The sequence below is a fragment of the Trichomycterus rosablanca genome, chromosome 4 (genome assembly GCF_030014385.1).
Source record: "Trichomycterus rosablanca isolate fTriRos1 chromosome 4, fTriRos1.hap1, whole genome shotgun sequence".
In the NCBI taxonomy this organism is placed as follows: Eukaryota; Metazoa; Chordata; class Actinopteri; order Siluriformes; family Trichomycteridae; genus Trichomycterus; species Trichomycterus rosablanca.
The window spans coordinates 22,268,997-22,289,676 of NC_085991.1; the positions used below are offsets into that span (position 1 = coordinate 22,268,997).

The window sequence follows — 20,680 nt, forward strand, 5'->3', positions numbered from 1 at the left end:
ATGCAGAGAAATAGATGGACTACAGTCAGTAATTGTAGAACTACAAAGTGCTTCTATATGGTAAGTGGAGCTGATAAAAGGAGGTGGTCATAATGTTATGGCTGATCAGTGTATATTTGAGTACCTTTAAACATTTACAGCATGAGTGACTTACAGAAGTGCTTTGTGTTTTCCCTTGTAAATGTTTTATACTCTACTAAGGACCTCAACCTGCCATGATGAACTTTACCGCAGTAGAGGGCAGTACTACATTGTAGCATTGTGGGTAATATGCTGAAGAAGACTACAGTAAGGAAGAGTTGATGTCCTCACGTGGATGTTTATTTGACTGGACTGCGGGCTTTTATTTTAGTACGTAAAGCAAACTTTACAAATATAACAAATCATGTAAATGAACATTTTATTTTTAAATGTGTCTCAGTAGATCAATGCATTTGTATATGGGTAGTAATGTGCTCTGCGGTGTGACGTCAAACTTTAGCCAATATTTGGGCAATAAACAATATTTAGCAAAATCTTTGGGAAGAAAGAATATGGAACAAACCACGTAAAAGCATTTTGTAAGTCTGCAAAAAAAATAATAATTATGACTTAATAATTGACTCAATGTCTTTTGTTCTGTATTAACTCAATTCTACTGCATTTCTTGTTGGTTTGTACAAGATATACAATTGTAAAACATACATATATATACACTGATCAGCCATAACATTAAACCACCTCCTTGTTTCTACATTCACTGTCCATTTGATCATCTCCACTTACCATATAGAAGCACTTTGTAGTTCTACAATTACTGACTGTAGTCCTTCTATTTTTCTGCATGCTTTGTTATCCCCCTTTCACCCTGTTCTTCAATGGTCAGGACCCCCACAGGGCCACCACAGAGCAGGTGTTATTTGGCATTCTCAGCACTGCAGTGACACTGACATGGTGGTGGTGTGTTAGTGTGTGTTGTGCTGGTATGAGTGGATAAGACACAGCAGCGCTGATGGAGTTTTTAAACACCTCACTGTCACTGCTGGACTGAGAATAGTCCACCAACCAAAAATATCCAGCCAATAGCGCCCTGTGGGCAAGCGTCCTGTGACCACTGATGAAGGCCTAGAAGATGACCAACTCAAACATCAGCAATAGATGAGCGATCATCTCTGACTTTACATCTACAAGGTGGACCAACCAGGTAGGAGTGTCTAATAGAATGGACAGCGACTGGACACGGTATTTAAAAACTCCAGCAGCGCTGCTGTGTCTGATCCAATCATACCAGCACAACACACACTAACACACCACCACCATGTCAGTGTCACTGCAGTGCTGAGAATGATCCACCACCTAAATAATACCTGCTCTGTGGGGGTCCTGTGGGGGTCCTGACCATTGAAGAACAGGGTGAAAGCAGGCTAAAAAAGTATGTAGAGAAACAGATGGACTACAGTCAGTAGAACTTCAAAGTGCTTCTATATGGTAAGTGGAGCTGATAAAATGGACAGTGAGTGTAGAAACAAGGAGGTGGTTTTAAATTAAATAGCCTATAGCCTATTGCACATGCTCGTTCTGTCTCATATATTCACATACACATTCGATAAGCACTTAATCTGCCACTTATTCATTGTATTTATAATCATACAGTCTTTGTGTCTCATTAGCAGTAATGTGTGGAACATGGGAGTGTGTGGAAGCTGTTCTTGTGGGGTTTTTGCTTGCTGCCTTATTGGTTTTGCAGTGTAAGGTGTCTCTGTTTTAGTGGCACCTACAGACCTATGACCACTGATCTTTATGTCATTTGAGTGGTGGGCCATTCTCAGAGTCATTCAGAGCTGTAACAACACTAAAACTGTAATAACACGGTTGTGTGTGTTGTTATGGTATAAGGGTATCAGGTACAGCAATGTTTAAACATACTCCTTTTTATTAGGAACACATGCCCTGTTAGCACTTGTTGTAGATGTTTCTATATGTATTTTTGATGGAGCAGTATTCTCCTCCTAGCACTGAGGTGTTTAAAAATCCCAACAACACTCCTGCACCTGATACACTCATACTAAAACAAAACACAAACATCTGGTCATTGATCACTTAATGCTGTTAATTTAATAAGGTCACTTAAATGCACTTCCATTAGTTGATGCATGATTTGATTTTAGAGCAGAGCTTTAGATTCTATGTAAATTTGGCTGTTACTATGACGTTTCTTATTGTTATACATCACTATTACATTTGGTAAGTTTCACTGTTTTTATTAGATAAAGCACATTGCTTAAATGCTAATATAACTCAATGATGTTGTTAGGTTGTTGGTTAATTTAAACGCCAATTAGTGATGATGCCTTATTGGTAAAAGGATGTGGCAGCATTTGCATGTGCACTGTACAGTCATGTGAAAAAGTTAGGACACGCTATGAGAACCTTTGTCTTTTTGACATATTTAAACATATGAACATTTGAGCTTCATTTGAACAGTACTGAGAGATTGAGCTTATATCATTAAACAAATAAAACTGAAAAAAATACTTTTATACACAAGTTGTAAAATGTAATGAACAAAAATGGAAATTTATTGTGATGTTAGGACACCCTATGCCCTAATAGCTGGTATTTCCCCCTTTGGTTGAAATAACCTTAATTAGACGTTTCCTATAAACATCTACCAGTCTCTGACATCGACTGGGAGAAAGTTTTTACCACTCCATGCAGAATTTCTTCAGCTGTGTGAGGTTTGAGGGGTTTCTTGCATGCACAGCCCATTTGAAATCACCCCACAGCATCTCAATAGGATTAAGATCCGGGCTTTGACTTGGCCATTCCAGAACTCTCCATTTCTTTATTTTAAGCCAGTCTTTGGTGGATTTACTGGAATGTTGTGGGTTGTTGGCATGTTGCATGGTCCACCTGCGTTTCAGCTTCAGTATTTGGACAGATGGTCTTACATTTTCCTCAAGCACCCTCTGATACAGTGAAGAATTAATCATGGATTCTATAATGTAGAGATTGCCAGGCCCTGCTGCTGCAAAGCAGCCCCAAACCATGACATTTCCACCTCCATGCTGCACAGTTGGTTTGAGGTTCTTGTGATCAAATGCTGTGTTTGGTTTGCGCCAAACATGTCTTCTGTTACTTAGCCCAAATAATTCTGTCCAAAGCACACTGTTCCTGGTCTTTGTCTAGGGTGTTCTCTGGTAAACTTTAGTCTTGCCCTGATTTTTTTTTTTGACAGCAAGGGTTTCCTCCTTGCAGATCTCCCTTGCAGATCAAACGTGTGCAGACTCTTTTTGATGGTAGATGTATATACCTTGACATCAACTGTGGTAAGAGCTACCTGTACAGTGGTGCTTGAAAGTTTGTGAACCCTTTAGAATTTTTTTATATTTCTGCATAAATATGACCTAAAACATAATCAGATTTTCACAAGTCCTAAAAGTAGATAAAGAGAACCCAGTTAAACAAATGAGACAAAAATATTATACTTGGTCATTTATTTATTGAGGAAAATGATCCTATATTACATATTTGTGAGTGGCAAAAAGTATGTGAACCTTTGCTTTCAGTATCTGGTGTGATTTCTCCGTACAGAACAGCTTCAACTCTGGGATGTTGGTGGGTTTCCTCACATTAACTGCTCGCTTCAGGTCCTTCCACAACATTTCGATTGGATTAAGGTCAGGACTTTGACTTGGCCATTCCAAAACATTAATTTTATTCTTCTTTAACCATTCTTTGTAGAACGACTTGTGTGCTTAGGGTCGTTGTCTTGCTGCATGACCCACCTTCTCTTGAGATTCAGTTCATGGACAGATGTCCTGACATTTTCCTTAAGAATTCTCTGATATAATTCAGAATTCATTGTTCCATCAATGATGGCAAGCCGTCCTGGCCCAGATGCCGCAAAACAGGCCCAAACCATGATACTACCACCACCATGTTTCACAGATGGGATAAGGTTCTTATGCTGAAATGCAGTGTTTTCCTTTCTCCAAACATAACGCTTTTCATTTAAACCAAAAAGTTCTATTTTGGTCTCATCCATCCACAAAACATTCTTCCAATAGCCTTCTGGCTTGTCCACGTGATCTGTAGCAAACTGCAGACGAGCAGCAATGTTCTTTTTGGAGAGCAGTGACTTTCTCCTCGCAACCCTGCCATGCACACCATTGTTGTTCAGTGTTCTCCTGAAGGTGGACTTATGAACATTAACATTAGCCAATGTGAGAGAGGCCTTCAGTTGCTTAGAAGTTACCCTGGGGGTCTTTTGTGACCTTGCCGACTATTACACGCCTTGCTCTTGGAGTGATCTTTGTTGGTCGACCACTCCTGGGGAGGGTAACAATGGTCTTGAATTTTCTCCATTTGTACACAGTCTGTCTGACTGTGGATTGGTGGAGTCCAAACTCTTTAGAGATGGTTTTGTAACCTTTTCCAACCTGATGAGCATCAACAACTCTTTTTCTGAGGTCCTCAGAAATCTCCTTTGTTCGTGCCATGATGCACTTCCACAAACATGTGTTGTGAAGAGCAGACTTTGATAGATCCCTGTTCTTTAAATAAAACAGGGTGCCCACTCACACCTGATTGTCATCTCACTGATTGAAAACATCTGACTCTATTTTTACCTTCAAATTAACTGCGAATCCTAGAGGTTCACATACTTTTGCCACTCACAAATATGTAATATTGGATCATTTTCCTCAATAAATAAATGACCAAGTATAATATTTTTGTCTAATTTGTTTAACTGGGTTCTCTTTATCAACTTTTAGGACTTGTGTGAAAATCTGATGATGTTTTAGGTCATATTTATTAGATTAGATTAGATTAGACCTCTTTACGCATCTTGCGGTCTGCTCTTGGGCTGAACTTGCTAGGACGGCATGACCTGGCCATGTTGGCAGTTGTTTTAAATGTTCTTCACTTGTAAATGATTTTCCAGACAGTGGAATGGCTGATTTCTAATTGTTCTGAGATCATTTTAAATCCCTTCCCAGATTCTTATGCATCTACAGTCTTCTTTCTGAAGGCCTCAGAAAGCTCTTTAGATCTCACCATGGTGATAACACTCACTTCAACAATCAAGAGCAAACCAAACTAATGTCTGAGGTTTAAATAAAACTCCAATGTCCTCTAACGATGGTCTAATCATAATTTTAGACATTTTAAGTAGTAATAAATGTGAGGGTGTCCTAACTTTTCCCTTACAATAAATTTCCATTTTTGTTCATTACATTTTATAACTTATGTTTAAAAGTCATTTTTAACATTTTGTTGTTTTGTTATATAAGCTCCATCTCTCAGTACTGTTCAAATGAAGCTCAAATGTTTGTATGTTTAAAAAGACAAAGGTTTTCATGGGGTGTCCTAACTTTTTCACATTACTGTATATGTTATGGATAGTATTAATGAACCCTTTTAAAGGCTACACAGTTTCTGACATTGCATTCTAATTTTTGTGTTGAATCCTCTAGGTGCTTAATGTAGTTCCAGCCTTTACAGGAACATGACAGAAGCATTCAGCAGTAACAGTGAGACCGTGCTGCAGCGCTCGGTGGATGTCAGCAGCACCGATTCAGGCTGCTGTGCAGAAGAACTAGCGAAGATTTATCAGATCAGTGAGACTTGTCATTTTATCTGGAGTAATGATTTTAAGAAGGTAAAGCTACAGTTTCATAAACACTTTTTATAAAGCTTTCTATATTAAAATGTCAACAACTCAGTGTTCAATCCCAGGCTTTTAGAAAGCATAGAATTGCATTGTTTTTTGCTTTTCATTTTATAATTCTGCAAAAACAGTTTTTTAATATGTTTCTGCCATGCACTGTTCAAATGTTTTTATAATTCTGCAAAAACAGTTTTTTAATATGTTTCTGCCATGCACTGTTCAAATGTAATTACAAATTGGAAATCTAGGAATAAAAAGAAGCTCACAAAACAGGACTGTACAGTACTGAAACATGGAATAAGGCATTACTTGGTTGCACTCATAAAGATATTATATGAAGGGCTTGATGGTGTAGTGAGGGCAAGTTTGGTTCACATTTGGTTCACATTGTGCTAACCCAGTACCGTTGGTATTCAGGGTTTAAACCCCCAGTAGTACTATCAGCTGGTCGGGCATTTACATACATACGTGATTGGCCATTGTTTGGATTGCTGTCTTTTCTGAGGTGTGCTCCTGCATTGCACGCAGTGATACCAGGGAAACTGGTAAAAATAAAATAAATAAAGCCGCTCAGGTGGTGCAGGGGTAAAAACACACGCTGGAACCAGAGCTGGGATCTCGAATACATCGTATCAAAAGTCAGCTCTGCCTGCTGGCTAGGCTGAGCAGCCACATGAACAACGATTGGCCTGTTGTTCAGATATGGGCGGGATTAAGCCGGATAGGGTCTCTCTTTCATAACTAATGCAATTAGGATCTCTGCTGGCTGATTGATGGCGTAGTAATGGTGTAGGTCAGGCATGTCCAAAGTCCGGCCCGATCGGATTTTATATGACCCGCCAGCACAGTCAAACAGAAAAAAAAAAATTATCGTCGCTGTCTGATTAAAAACACTTTTAGCGGTTTTCACTTTTTTACACGTGTTGATTGTGGGTATAAATCTCTGTCTGTCCATAGCAGCGAATATCAAAATGATTAATTAAAAGATGAATGAAATCACGCAATCTCTTTAACGAGTATTTCCATTGGCTGCTAGACCGCTTATCTCCGCCTCCTTCCCCTCCGGTACTGTTTAAGAAAGAAGCGAAACTCGTTTGCTGCGTGATGTTTCATCTCTGCAGTTTATTCAGGTTATTCAATCACATGGTTGTAAAAATGATTTATATTTGTGATGTTTGTAGTTTTTTAAAAACACATTTGTATCTGATATTTATATGGACTAAGCATTTACACGGACTGTATTTATTAACACAATTGAACTTTTTATAGCAGTAAATAACTTTACAAAGTAAAGATAATGTCTGGTAACTTGACTGTTTCAGGTATTTATAGGTGTTTAAATGGTAATTTAGAACAGTATTTCCCAGTCATGTTTCTGCACATTACAGTATTTAAGGTTTTCTTAATAGATCTATTTGTGTTTTGAAGTGTTATTGATGCACAATATTAGATCAAAATATTTTGAATAGCATGATTTCTGAGTTAGCCAGATAACTTAAGCAAAATGTCAAGGATTAATAGATCTAAAAATGTCAAGGATGTCAAAATGTCAAGGATGAACGTCTTCTTCTGTTTTGTCTTCTGGTTATTTATGCCAGGAAATACTTCAAAGGTAGCCATGCATTGTTATAGTTTAAACCCAAACCATGTTTGGCACCTGAATGCTTACATTTGGTTGTTGTTCGCTGTGTGAAAATAAAATGATTAAATAACAGCATATTATATGCATATTTAGGGTTGGGCGGTATGACGGTATTACGGTATACCGCGGTATTTAAAAATGGTGACGGTATTTAAAAATGGTGACGGTATTTTTTAAAAATGTGAAGCGCCAAATTTCTGCTTCAGGTTTACCTTAAAAACGGAGACTTTAGGACATGCGCGCATCCACAGTAAGGGAGGGGTGGGAGGGGTAGGCGGTTGGAGCTCACTGATTGGTTGTGGAGGTGCTCACTGAGGCGATAACACAAAAACTAGTGCGCGCTCTACATAGACGCGTTTTACGTCATCCTATGCGCGCTCCCGAGAAGGAGGCTGTTCTTAGATGCCTTAATAAGCTGTAGTTCGGTATCTTAACATTTCAAGAACGAGTGAGCATCGGAAGTGTCCTTGGCTTAAAACATGGCTGACGGTGCGGAGAAACTGAATTATTTTCAAACGTAAATAAATGATTATTGAACTTGTATAAACATGCACATGTGTTTTTATTTGCAAAATCGAGCTTGTGAGTTGACATGCTTGCGCACTGTGCTATCCCATCGGTTTGAATGGCAAAATGCTAACTGTTAGCTTAGTATAAGACAGCCCCGATATTAATATCAATGATGAACGATCATGAACATTTTGCTACCTTGCCTTAAATGTAGGCATAATTCAAACAACACTTCAATGAGAAAAAAGATTTATTTTAAAAGGAAACTACAGGAAAGAGACAGACTGGTTGCATTGCATTAAGTTTCATAAAAATCCTCTCTTGTGCAGAGATGTGTTTGTGCCTGTGTTTGTTTCTGCTTTAAAACATACACGCCATGAACCAATCAGATTTAACATCATTAAACGAATTTTTTCTCAATTATTTGTCATAATACTACTAGCGCTCTCTTTATCTGTGTGTGTGTGTGTGTGTGTGTGTGTGTCGCTCATTATAAAATAAAAATATATAGCTTTTCGAACACACCCTATATAACAGCTCCCAGAGGCGCGACTTGGGTTCCTTTAGTTCATTTCAAAGAGCCGTTCAATAGAATCGGATCGTTTGCAAACGACCCATCACTAGCAGACAGACACTCCCCCTGCGCGGTAATACCATATACCGCGGTATTTTTTGAAGACGGTATGAAAATCGGCAATATCGCCCAACCCTATGCATATTTTATTGTTTTTTTTATTTATATTTTTTCCCCTCTTTTTTCCCCCCCGTTTTTATCCCCCAGCCTAATCGTGTCCAGTTACCCTGATTGCGTCCACTATACTGATTTGACCCTTCACCGCTGACTGAGGATGCCTCTCAACTGATTTGCGCCCCCCTCCGGTATGCACAGTCAGTACAGATAGTGCATTTTTCACCTGCACGGGTCGAGTTCATACACTTGACGGGCACTGTGTATGGAGGGCCACACCCCCATCAGCATTATTCCTCAGCACTGTGCAGGCGCCATCAGTCAGCTAGCAGGGGCCGCAGTCGCACCAGTTATGAGGACCTATGATCCGACTTTCTTGCCCTCTAACCCTGAACAACAGCCAATCATTGTTCATACAGTCGCCCAGCCTAGTCGGATAGGCAGAGCTGAGATTCGATATGATGTATTCAAAACCCCAACTCTGGTGAGCTAGCGTACTTTACCGCTGTGCCACCTGAGCAGCCTGCATATTTTATTGTTTAAAATAATGTCATCAGGGACTGTTGGCCCTCGGGCACTTTCACATTATCAAATCTGGCCCTCCTAGAAAAAAGTTTGGACACCACTGGTGTAGGTGATAAGATGCATATGGCATGCTGCCCACGTGTCGGAGGGGGCATGGGTTAGCTTTGTTCTTCTTAATCAGAGCAGGGATCGGCATTGGTGGAGAGGAAGCATGATGCAATTTGGCAATTTGACGCGCTAAAAATGGAGAAAAAGGGGAGAAGATGCATAAATAATAATAAAAAAAATTTAAATAAAGTACTGTAACTAACCAAGCACCGAGAAAACGGCTAATTAAGAAATTGGGAATTTATTATAAACATGCTTGTGTCACACAGAATCGTAAAATTTGCTCAAAAGGGCTAGCCAGCTTCATCCACCAGCCACTTGGTTGCAGCACAAACTGCCATTTGAAGTAACTTTAATTGTTAGTTGGCAGCATCATGTAATGGATATTCTTTGCTCAGTGTAAGATTCAACAAGTGATGTAAAACACACTGTCATTTGGCTCTGGTGCACACTTTTTGACAAATTATTGACATTCTTAAGAAATTTACTCACCTAAACAAAAGTTCTGGAACTGGCATTTGGTGTAGACTGGTCTCAACCCCATTCAACACATTTCATATTGTTTGGTGTTATTGGCCAACATCAGTTCCTGTTTTTACTAAAGCTGTCGTGGCTCAATACATAGGAATTTCTGTTATTACGTTTTTTAAGTCAACTAAAAGGCCTTCCCAGAAGTGTACAGTTTGTCGAAGTTGCAAAGGAAGGGCCAATGTTGTAATTGTTAGATGTCAACAAACCTTTGACCATGAATTAATTCTTAGCAGTACCTTAATGTATATTTAAAGCATCATTGTCTCTTTGGACCACAGGTAGCTTTGCAGTTTCCTGATGAACTTCTGGCAGATTCAGTTGCAGTCTCTGCAACAATAGAGAAGGAAACCCAAGTAAAAACTTATATTTTAGGTGACACCTCATATGGCAGGTAAGTACTGGTGCTGATTTTTTGCTTCTGTGTTTAACTGTATACAGTATACAGTGTTGTAACATCATTATAGTTGTCATAAATTAAAACAAATGGCTTGTAAAGAGTGTTTTCTCCTCTCAGTTGTTGTGTAGATGAAGTGGCTGCTGAACATGTTGGAGCTGACTGCATCGTGCACTATGGCCGCTCATGTCTCAGTCCATCCAGACGGTTACCCCTCATGTACGTGTTCGGGAAGCGAACTATCGATGTGCAGAAGTGTGCTTCAGCGTTCAGAGAGCTCTACCCAGACCAAGAGAGCCATGTGGTCATATTGTATGATGTCACCTACTGGCATGCCATAGGTAGTCTAACAGCATCATTCCAGCTTTTATCTTTTATTAATTGATTTTTAATGACTGCTTTACTCAAACACAGCCTTCTTTCAAGGCAGGAATATACATCGTATTCAGGCACTATTCTGTTACCATGCACTTACACATCATTCACTTTAATCTAGGGACAATTTAAAGCAGTGATCATGAAGGAAGAAACCAGATTACCTGAAGGAAAGCCATGCAGGCCATCCTGTTGCCGTGTAGCACCCACAATACCTGATGTGACACCTTGCTGCTATTTAGGCAGGCATGTCTAAATTTTCCAGGACAGCATGAATGCATAACATCTGAAAACATTTTCCTTTTAGATTCTGAATAAAGCCAAACTTATGTGAATAAGATTTCTGGGCCTAAAATGTATTTTGCTAGTTTAAAAAAGTTTTATTGTTTCTATACTGTCTGTTACAGACAATACAAATAAATGAGATTCTATTGAGCTGTCACTTTTAATAAATTAGATTTCATTAAGATGTAATTTTTTGTGATAACTGTGATTATTGTAACAAGCCCACCTGCCATAGAGGTCTAAATTTGGTCGGCACAGGGGGCATGAAGGTGCAGATGATTCGGTTGATGGTTGACGTTGAGCATTAATTCGCTCCAGGTGGAAGTGTTTCCCTTTATTACAGTTTCTTTCTCACATATTTGCCAGCTCCTCTGTTGGCAATCTGCTTTTTTATTGAAACTATGATGCCAGGCTTGGTCCAGTCTGGTTTTCTGCTGGTGTATGAGGCCAACACACTTTTATTTCTATCTGGGAAAGTAGCTAGAGTTGCAGTCTGTTTAGAGCGTCAAAAGGGAGCCGCCCTGGACAGGTGAGCAACCACAGAGGCGGAGTAACGGCCTCTTTCTGGATCGGGCCCCACTTAATTCTGTTGCTACCTTTTTAAACCAAACTTAATGGGTTTATGCATTTTATGTAGTGTCAACAAAACAGTGCAAGGCAGTCTGGGAAACTAAGTAATAATATATTGTGGGGAACGTAATAATTCATTAGTGCATTATCTTAAATCAGCCACAAATTGTCCTGTTTTTAACTGAAACATTATTTAATGACCATTTAAAATCAGGTTAATTGTCTGTAACATGTTTAAAACCTTATTTATGTTTTTTCCTCATTAGATGACTTCAAGGAGCTTTTGGGTGACACTTACCCCAACGTTGTGTTCTCTCTCCTGAGAGCAGATCATTCTCACGGTCAGGTCTATGGACCTTTTGGAGGTAATTCTGACTTGGACTGTGCAGAAGACAGGCTTGTTTATAAATGTGGCCGGCAGTTTTGTTTGAAAGAAGGAGAAAGCATAGAAAATTACGCAATGTTTTATATTGGCCGAGAGGGTCTCACCCTTACAAACTTCATGATGACTTGGAACCATTGTACCTTCAGTTCTTTTGACCCTGCCACATCAACAGGCAGAGTCGAATCAGTCAACATCAACAAAGCGCTGATGAAACGCTACTACGCCATTGAGCGGGCAAAGGATGCCAGTGTGGTGGGTATCTTAGTGGGTACGCTAGGTGTTGCCAACTACCTGACCATCATCGAACAGCTGAAAGATTGTATTCGCAAAGCTGGCAAGAAGAGCTATATGTTTGCAATGGGCAAGATCAACGTACCAAAGCTGGCCAACTTCTTGGAAATTGATGTGTATGTGTTAGTTGCTTGTCCAGAGAACTCACTGCTGGATTGTAGCGAGTTCTACAGGCCAGTGGTGACGCCGTTTGAGATGGAGCTGGCCTGCAACAAGCATCGCAAGTGGACTGGAGAATACGTCACAGATTTCAGAGACCTCCTGCCTGGTATGTACTTTTCTATTAGATATTTCCTTTTTTAATCAGGTACAGTAATGTAATTATGTTCATTAATTGCATCGTCGTATATAACACTTTCTTTTGTAAATGTGAAAGAAGCAGCTTTACAATTTAGTCTTCCCACATTCGACATTATTGAACCTTCTTGCAGTTGATAGGGTGTAGTTAAGAGACCTTGAGAAAATTTCTGCAAAGTGACTGGCAGGAAAAATAGAATCATTTAAACTTCCTAGGCATTTTTTAACATAAAATCAACGTGATTACATATTTCCAGCCATTGTGTTTTATCATGTAAACATGTTTTACTTATTTGGTTCCTCTGGTGGGTTTCTTTACATTTGCAGTAAAATGTGTTAGGTGAATTGGCTACCCTGAATTACTCTATATTGTGTGTTCGTGTTTAGGTCTTTGTTGTTAAATTAAATAAATAATCAAAGTAAAAGGTGCTTAAATCATGTGCTCATCACATCACAGTATGTACAGGGATTAGTGTTTTGCTTGTTGTGAAATGAATTTCATTAACAGCTAGGGCTGGCACTGATCCGATACTCTGTATCGGTATCGGTCAGATATTGGCCCAAATCACTGGATCGGATATCGGAAGGAAAAAAACGTGTAATCCGATCCGATACTGTTACTTAATGTAAATAACACTTATAACAAGGCACAGCCGGAGACTATAATTTTCTAATCTCTTCCCTACACACTCGCTCCCTATACCCTAGCATTGTACACTTAACATTCTTAAACGGCCAGACAATATATATGTAATTCACATTACACGACTAGTGTCGTTTATTGCCACTCACACTTGATGACATCATTAACATGTGCCACTGATCTACAACTCATCCGCAACAGCCGTTCAGAAATTAAAACACACTGATCTACTAGCATTTTAAAAAATCATCTACTACTGCCACATTTAAAACACTTGTTTAAACACAATAAAAGTCGCTGTATAAATCGCTTTATAAATGATAAATCGGACTTGGATAAATCGGTCTTGTCTCGGCTTGGAGATCTCTCACATCGTCAACTATTAATCCATTAGTGTTATGAAATAAAACAAACTACACTGTTTCCCATTTTCCTTTTCAAAATCCAGCAGGGTTTAATAATAAGCGCACTTTGGTTTTTAATCATCTAAAAACGTGACAGAACTTTAACGGAAAAAACTCAACTCTGCGTCAATTCTAATTAGTCCATCGCGTTTGATTGACATCCACATCTTCCAATTGTAGACACTTTTGTTAAACAAGCCAAAAATGATGCTAAATGTTCTGTGTGTAAAAGTTAAAATAAAAACAGCAGTTTTGCATAAGTGTGATGTTGTAGGTTCTGTATTTATTCCTTTAGAATATTTGTTTCACAGTGTGAGCATTGTTATTTAGATAGCTAGTTTAACCATGGTGCATTGAGACATGTATTATTACTGCTTAGTTGTTTGAGAGGAGAAATGACGGTATCGGATTGGTATCGGTATCGACAGATACTCAATTTGCGGTATCGGTATCGGACATAAAAAAGTGGTATTGAGCCAGCCCTATTAACAGCATAATTTATCTAAGGAGCATGCTATGTCTAAAACAAATGAAGGACAGCACATGGACTTATCTTTCAGTTTTGAGGGTGTGATTCTAATGAAGTGTACTTCAAAGGTCACGTTCTGCTTCTTGCCTTATTGTAAACAGGTATAGCTGGTCCTGTGTGTACACGAACCATTCATGAGAGCATGAAAAGTAAAGCCTGTGATTTCCTGCAAATAATTTACTGTCTTTCTGCTAATGCAGTTAAACCGTTAAACTAGTTTTTAAAGGGGAAGTCCACTGATGTCTCAATTCTTCTGCATAATTCGCTCATTACTAAGCCATTCATAAAAATGCACTGAAGGAACTTATCGAGTTAGAATGGTTTACAAGAGCTGTGATAGACAGAAAGTCTAAAGTGTTTTGTCTAATCCATGTACCCAGGCTCAACCTGAAAACAGTGTTCTTGTATTGTTACCAATGCTTATACAGTTAAACCAGTTTTTATCCGTTAATAAGACATGTGTATGCCATTGCAGTAATGAAAGGTCAATGGCTCTGCTCCTAATCTTTTTTATAAAAGATTCAAATATAATTTTATTTTAAATATAATGCAATAAAAGCATTTATTCATTCATATAATTGTCATTTTATTGATTAATGTACAATGAATGACCCGTAAGACAAAGTGCAAACATTTTCTTATTCACAAAAGTTCTCTGACCCTTTATTTAATTCTTTGCAGCAATTCAGCTGCAATTTTTCTGAAATACATCTGCACGTGCCGGTTTTTGGCTGTTCTGAACAAAAGGTTCAATTACCATTTCATAGGCTGCTCAGGTGGCGCAGCGGCAAAAACACACGTTAGCGCACCAGAGCTGGGATCTCGAATATATCGTATCGAATCTCAGCTCTGCCATCCGGCTGGACTGAGCGGCCACATGAACAAAGATTGGCCTGTTGTTCATATAGGGGTGTGGTATTAAGCCGGATAGGGACTCCTCGTAACTGATGCACTACTGCTGGCTGATTGATGGCGCCTGCACAGAGGTGGAGAAAGAGTGCGTTGATCAGGGTGTGTCTCTCCGTACACAAGGCTGATTTGCATATATGCACTCGCCTAGTCTGGGTGACAAAATGCATACGGCTGCTCTCCATGCTTCGGAGGGGGCGTGGGTTAGCTTCTTTCTCCTCAAAAATCAGAGCGGGGGTCGGCATTAGTGGAGAGGAAGCATGACGCAATCGGGCAATTGAATGCCCAAAAATCAATAAATAAAATAAATAAATAAATTACCATTTCATCAGACCGGAAAATCTTTTTTCTCATGTTGCCAGACTTTTTCACATGTTGTTTAACAAACTCCAATCAGGCTGTCATGTGCTCTTTACTCAACAGTGGCTTCTGTCTTGCCACTGCCATAATGAACTGTGGTGCTACAGAGATGGTTGCCTGCTCAACTGGTTCTCCCATCTATGCACAGGATTTCTGAAGCTCTTTTAGTGTGACTGGTGTGTTTTTTCTTATGTCCCTGACCTAGGTCATTCTTGTGCAGATGCCCAATTAGATCAGGTCACCAACTTTCTGAAGGAAATGTTGTACAAAGCTTCTTCCATTTTATAATGATAGACGCCCAAAGGCATAGATATTGTTTTATTTACATGCCCAGTTCTATGTCTTGCCACAGTTTTAAAGAAGTGACAGTCAATTTCTTGGACTTAATTGCTTGGATTTTGTCCTAATAATGCAGTGTAAATTGTGGGCCCTTATGGACCTTTTTACACTCCAGTTGAGTTCTAGACTCTTCTCAATAAGTTGAGACACATCTCCACAGTTTGGAGTTCCACAGCAAAGGGTCTGAAATATTTTGTGAATAAGCGATTTCAATTTTGATTTTTTTTATACATTTATAAAACTGTCTTCTCTTTGTCATTATGTGTAATTAAGTGTAGATAATGGCTAAAATAGCAATTATATCTATCCAAATCAAATCCACAACACAAAGTGCACAATAAGTAACAGTGCACAGTAAGTAAAACATTACGGTTGCTTTCTGAAACCACAACAACTACAGCTTGTGTGCTTCTGCACCTTTTAACATGTTTAAATGGCTAGTTGCTGAGGTTAACAAGCCTGAAAATATTAAAAGTTGCTACAAACTAAATTACTGTCAGAATAGTACAAAGTATGACGTGCAAGAAATGAGGTCAAAATGTTTTATAATCAAGTTTAGCCTTAAATTAAACTGCAAACAATATATGCTGCTGGTAATAGAAGACTAGAATGCCAAGCTTAGAAACAAGAAGGAGGTAAATAAATGCAGAAATGAAGCATGATAATGACTTTTCAACTCCCACAAGTACAAGGACTGTAATTACTGATATGTTTTTCAAGCAGCCAGAACAACAAATCAAAACAAGTTTGTAACCTGGACAGCAGATGGAGTTTACCAAAATTAAACAGAATACACTGTTTGCACCAAGAAATAAAATGTAATTTTGTAAATAAAACAGACAGCAATGATTTGAAAATCATATTTCACCTATATTATTTAATAGTAACTGTTTTAACTAATCTACTTTTTTGAATAGAAATTTTCATTCTAAACTTGATCACTGCAGTATGTTTACCACTGGTACATCACCTTTTTGTTTAACAATGTTCTATGATTATTTTGGACAGGTAGTGATCTCAGTTGATGTATGTATATTGTGCTTTATAATGTGCCACATTTTTGTTGGGAGACAGAAATACCAGCTGCTTTAAAAGAAAACTTCAGACACTAATTTTGAATGCTGGACACATAATAGGGAACCAGAGGAAATATGGATGAAACTAAAGGAGGTCATTGTAGATTAGATAAGAACTTAGGAATAAAACACAGAAACAAATCAAAGTAAACTACAGATGATTTATTTAATATTGCAAAAGAGTAGAAAAACTATAAACATATGTATACTACAACACAACAGAAGTAAACATTGGAAAAATATGGGTTGTTTTGAGTGGGTATGCTAAGAGATGTTAATAGATAGGTCATAAAAGAAAAGATATATAATACACATGGGTCTGTATGCTAAACATATTCTATAATAAGAGAAGCAGGACTGGAAGAGGAGCATCACTCTGCCTCCGTCGGCTTGCCTTCTTCCCATAGTGCATCCTGGTGCCATGTGTTCCCCAAGTAAGCATCGAACATGCACCCGGCCATCCACGTGATATAAAAGAAAACATGATTCATCAGGCCAGGCCACCTTCTTCCATTGCTCCGTGGACCAGTTCCGATGCTCATGTGCCCATTTTTGGCGCTTTCAGCGGTGGACAGGGGTCAACATGGGCACCCTGACTGGTCTGCGGCTATGCAGCCCCATATGCAACAAACTGCGATGCACTGTGTATTCTGACACCTTTCTATCAGAACCAGCATTAACTTCTGAGGAACCATCAACCATCACCATTAACGTCAGACTCACTTAAATCCTTGCGCTTGCCAATTTTTCCTGCTTCTAAGACATCAACTTTGAGGTTAAAATTTTACTTGCTGCCTAATATATCCCACCCACTAACAGGTGCCGTGATGAAGAGATAATCAGTGTTATTCACTTCACGTCAGTGGTCATAATGTTATATCTGGTTGGTGTAGATTACATGAATTCAGAAATCAACAAGCTCTTGAGCAGTTAAGCAGAGGACAAAATGGTTTGTTAAATAAATTATTCAGTCCACTTCTTATGCAAAAAAATGGTTTTGTTCATAGCACTTTCTCTAAATATGTATTTTAGGTTTTATTTGCTGAATTGATCAAATTTTGAAAATAAACTTTAAATAAAATGTGTCATAACTTTTGCGTGTCCCACATTTTAGATTTTAATGACCAATACTAATTTAAACAAATTATGCAATAAAATATGTAGAAGTGTTTCTTGCAAAGGATATGTTACAGAGGGGAAAATAAGTATTGAACGCATCAACATTCTTTAACGTGCTTTTTCTTCACCATTGGAGTCTTGCACGGTGAGCTTGCATAGAGGCTATGGCAGTCGAGTGCATTACTTATTGTTTTCTTTGAAACAACTGTACCTGCTAATTCCAGGTCTTTCTGAAGCTCTCTGCGAGTGGTCCTTGGCTCTTGGACTACTCTTCTGATAATTCTTTTGACTCCTCTGTCAGAACTCTTGCGAGAAGCACCTGGTTGTGGCCGGTTTATGGTGAAATAATGTTCTTTCCACTTCTAAATAATGGCCCCAACGGTGCTCACTGGAACATTCAGAAGTTTAGAAATACGTCTGTAACCAATACCATCAGTATGTTTTGCAACAATAAGGTTGCGAAGGTCTTAAGAGAGCTCTTTGCTTTTACCCATCACGAAATGCTTCTTGTGTGACACTTTGGTAATAAAAAACCTTTTTATAGGCCATCAATTAGGACTAAACCAGCTGATATTAATTTGCACTGACAGGAGCAGGATTGCTTCCTAATACGGACAGATTTCAGCTGGTGTTTTGCACCTCCTTTTCTTCACGTGTTCAATACTTTTTCCCTGTGTCAGTCCACTTTATTACACATTACACAACTTAATTTGTAAATTTCATGTCAATAGCCCCATCAGAAATATATTTACTGAGAAAAATGTTGATGCATTCAATACTTATTTCCCCCGCTCTAGGTTATTCTCACAGAAAAAACAAATCATGAAATTTAATTAATGATAACAATGGGCAAACTGTTACATAAGACTTCATGTCATTGTGTTCATGTATAAAGTAATCTTTTGTATGAGCTCTACTGAGAGAGGTTTAGAACACCCTGGTGTTTCTGCTTTTTATACATTTATTAAGGTCCTAAACCAGGGGTGGGCAAAAATTTTGGCTCAAGGACCACACTGGGTTTTAAAAATTGACAGACGGGCCGGGTGGGTGCGGGGGTGGGGGTTTGGAACTAATATAAATTACATGTGAAACTCATGTAAAATCTAAGAAGATTGCCCAACTACCTTATTCACTTTCAGTGGGAACAGTGTTGTTGGTCACCCTTTTTTGACAGTGTACCTTTATTTTCGTGATTAAAGGATACATTTTTGAATATAAATGAAACGCCAGACCCGTCCCATTATGTGCATGTTTACACGTATCAATGTGATTTTTTTTTAAATGTATTTTTTATTCTTTTTTTTTTTTTTTTTCTTCTTGGTGTATAGCCGTCTAAACAAAACCAATTTAGCGTTTAAAGCAGCACTTTCAAAAAGAAACGCGCTGCAACCAGGGCTGGATTCTGAGAAGCGTGGTATCGAATCCAGCCTTGCTTTACCGGTTCGAAGCTGAGTGGCTATATGAGCAACGATTGGCCGGTTGCTCATATGTGGGGGGTGGGACAAAGAACCGGATGTGGGTCTCTCTCTGTCAGAATGCGATTGCGTTCTCTGCCGGCTGATTGGAGGCGCTTACACAGAGATGGGAGAGGGTGCCCTTAGGGTGTGTCTCTCCGCATGCAACGCTAGGTGGCGCCAAACTCGTCAATGTGTGAGTGGCAAAGATGCATCTGGCTGCTGCTCGTGTTTCGGAGGGGGTACGGGTTAGCTTCAATCACCTCCGTCAGGGCAGGGTTCGGCATAGACAGAGAGGAAGCACGATGCTAATTGAACAATTGGATGCGCTAAAGGGGGAGAAAAAGGGGTAAAAAAAAAATAATAAATAAAAAAAAAAAGCAGCACTTTCGACATAAGTTAACAGTTTATGTGTGACATTTTAAACCAACCTAGTGGTTAAATCACGTTGGCGTGATAGGCGACTCCAGGGGGGGTAGTAGGGCTCAGTGCGATGGCAAATGTGACGAATGAATATCTGTGTGTAGACCGGATAGACTCGGCTTTAACAAAGATCGCTAGTGGAATCAATTGAAACGCAGGGTATTGCAGGAAAAAGGTGAAATTAATGCGATTTTAGGACAATTTTGTAAATACTCAGCGGGCCGGATTAAACAGCCTTAACCGTATGTGGCCCGCGGGCCGTAGTTTGCCCTCCACTGTCCTAGACCCACCACGAGAATGACCACTTTTTGTTTTTAAAAAGAACTTTAATAGTACAAAGTATGAATCATGACCCTTTGAATAAGGAGAACTAACCACCTACTTCTCAGGTCATGAACAACAAAGGAGAAATTGAGTGATTTTTTGTATTGAAACTACACTCATTCACTCTAGTAAGTAGGTGACTAAGTGTAATTATTTTTAACAGGAGGACGCAATCATGTGGACTTTCCCGAGTCCAATCAGACCAATAATGATGATCTAACAGATGTGTCACTGATTACCGGAGCCCTGCGTACTTCCTGTTTGCGTTCCTTCTCTGAGCAAGCAGATGGTTCCTCAACTTCTTCTCTTGTCACCAGGAATCAGACTCTAACTCTGGCCAACACTAACACTGCAGGTAATAAGCTTATGGGACCAGATGAAGTTCACACCTGGGCTCTTAATGGTCCTTTTAGAACAGAAAGTGAATTTTAAATGCAGTGCTTTCCAAAATCTCTCACTGTTTTTTGCTTATGTAAAGAAAAATGTTTTTTTGTGCTTTTTGTTGGCAGCTTCGTTTCTTGCAGGCCGTAGTTGGCAGGGTTTGGAACCCAAGCTGGGTGAAACGCCAGTAGTGAAAGCTGTGGAAGGAAGACGGGGTATTGCAATTGCCTATGAAGAGGAGGGTACAGACAGCAAAGATTGCTGAACCTGACCATACAGCCTAAGTGTGCAAGATGCTCAGTCTGCAGTATAAAAGGAAATGAGAAAGATACATGAGCAGCGGCATCTCCATCATAATCTATGTACATGCTATGTATACCAGTGTAAGAGTATCATAGTGCAATGGGACTGGACCTAACAGTTTAATACATGCCCTGTCTAAAGTAATGTGACTCTCAGAATTTC

General features: G+C 39.1%; 1 protein-coding gene across 1 annotated transcript; it reads left to right on the forward strand.

The window, feature by feature from the left end:
• The first annotated feature begins 275 nt into the window (after positions 1-275).
• Positions 276-20,662, forward strand: dph2 (diphthamide biosynthesis 2). The gene is made up of 7 exons (XM_062993993.1): positions 276-351; positions 5,460-5,644; positions 9,936-10,048; positions 10,172-10,392; positions 11,548-12,225; positions 19,998-20,189; positions 20,344-20,662. The coding sequence occupies exons 2-7, from the start codon at positions 5,492-5,494 to the stop codon at positions 20,478-20,480; spliced, it is 1,494 nt and encodes a 497-aa protein (XP_062850063.1). The 5' UTR covers positions 276-351; positions 5,460-5,491; the 3' UTR covers positions 20,481-20,662.
• Positions 20,663-20,680: the final 18 nt, after the last annotated feature.

Bases quoted from the DNA above. Each gene is read 5' to 3' on its own strand.
- dph2 (XM_062993993.1), top strand. From the start codon at position 5,492: ATGACAGAAGCATTCAGCAGTAACAGTGAGACCGTGCTGCAGCGCTCG. The intron at 10,393-11,547 runs GTAGTCTAACAG...TTTCCTCATTAG, and splicing joins CACCTACTGGCATGCCATAG to ATGACTTCAAGGAGCTTTTG. The intron at 20,190-20,343 runs GTAATAAGCTTA...TTTTGTTGGCAG, and splicing joins GGCCAACACTAACACTGCAG to CTTCGTTTCTTGCAGGCCGT.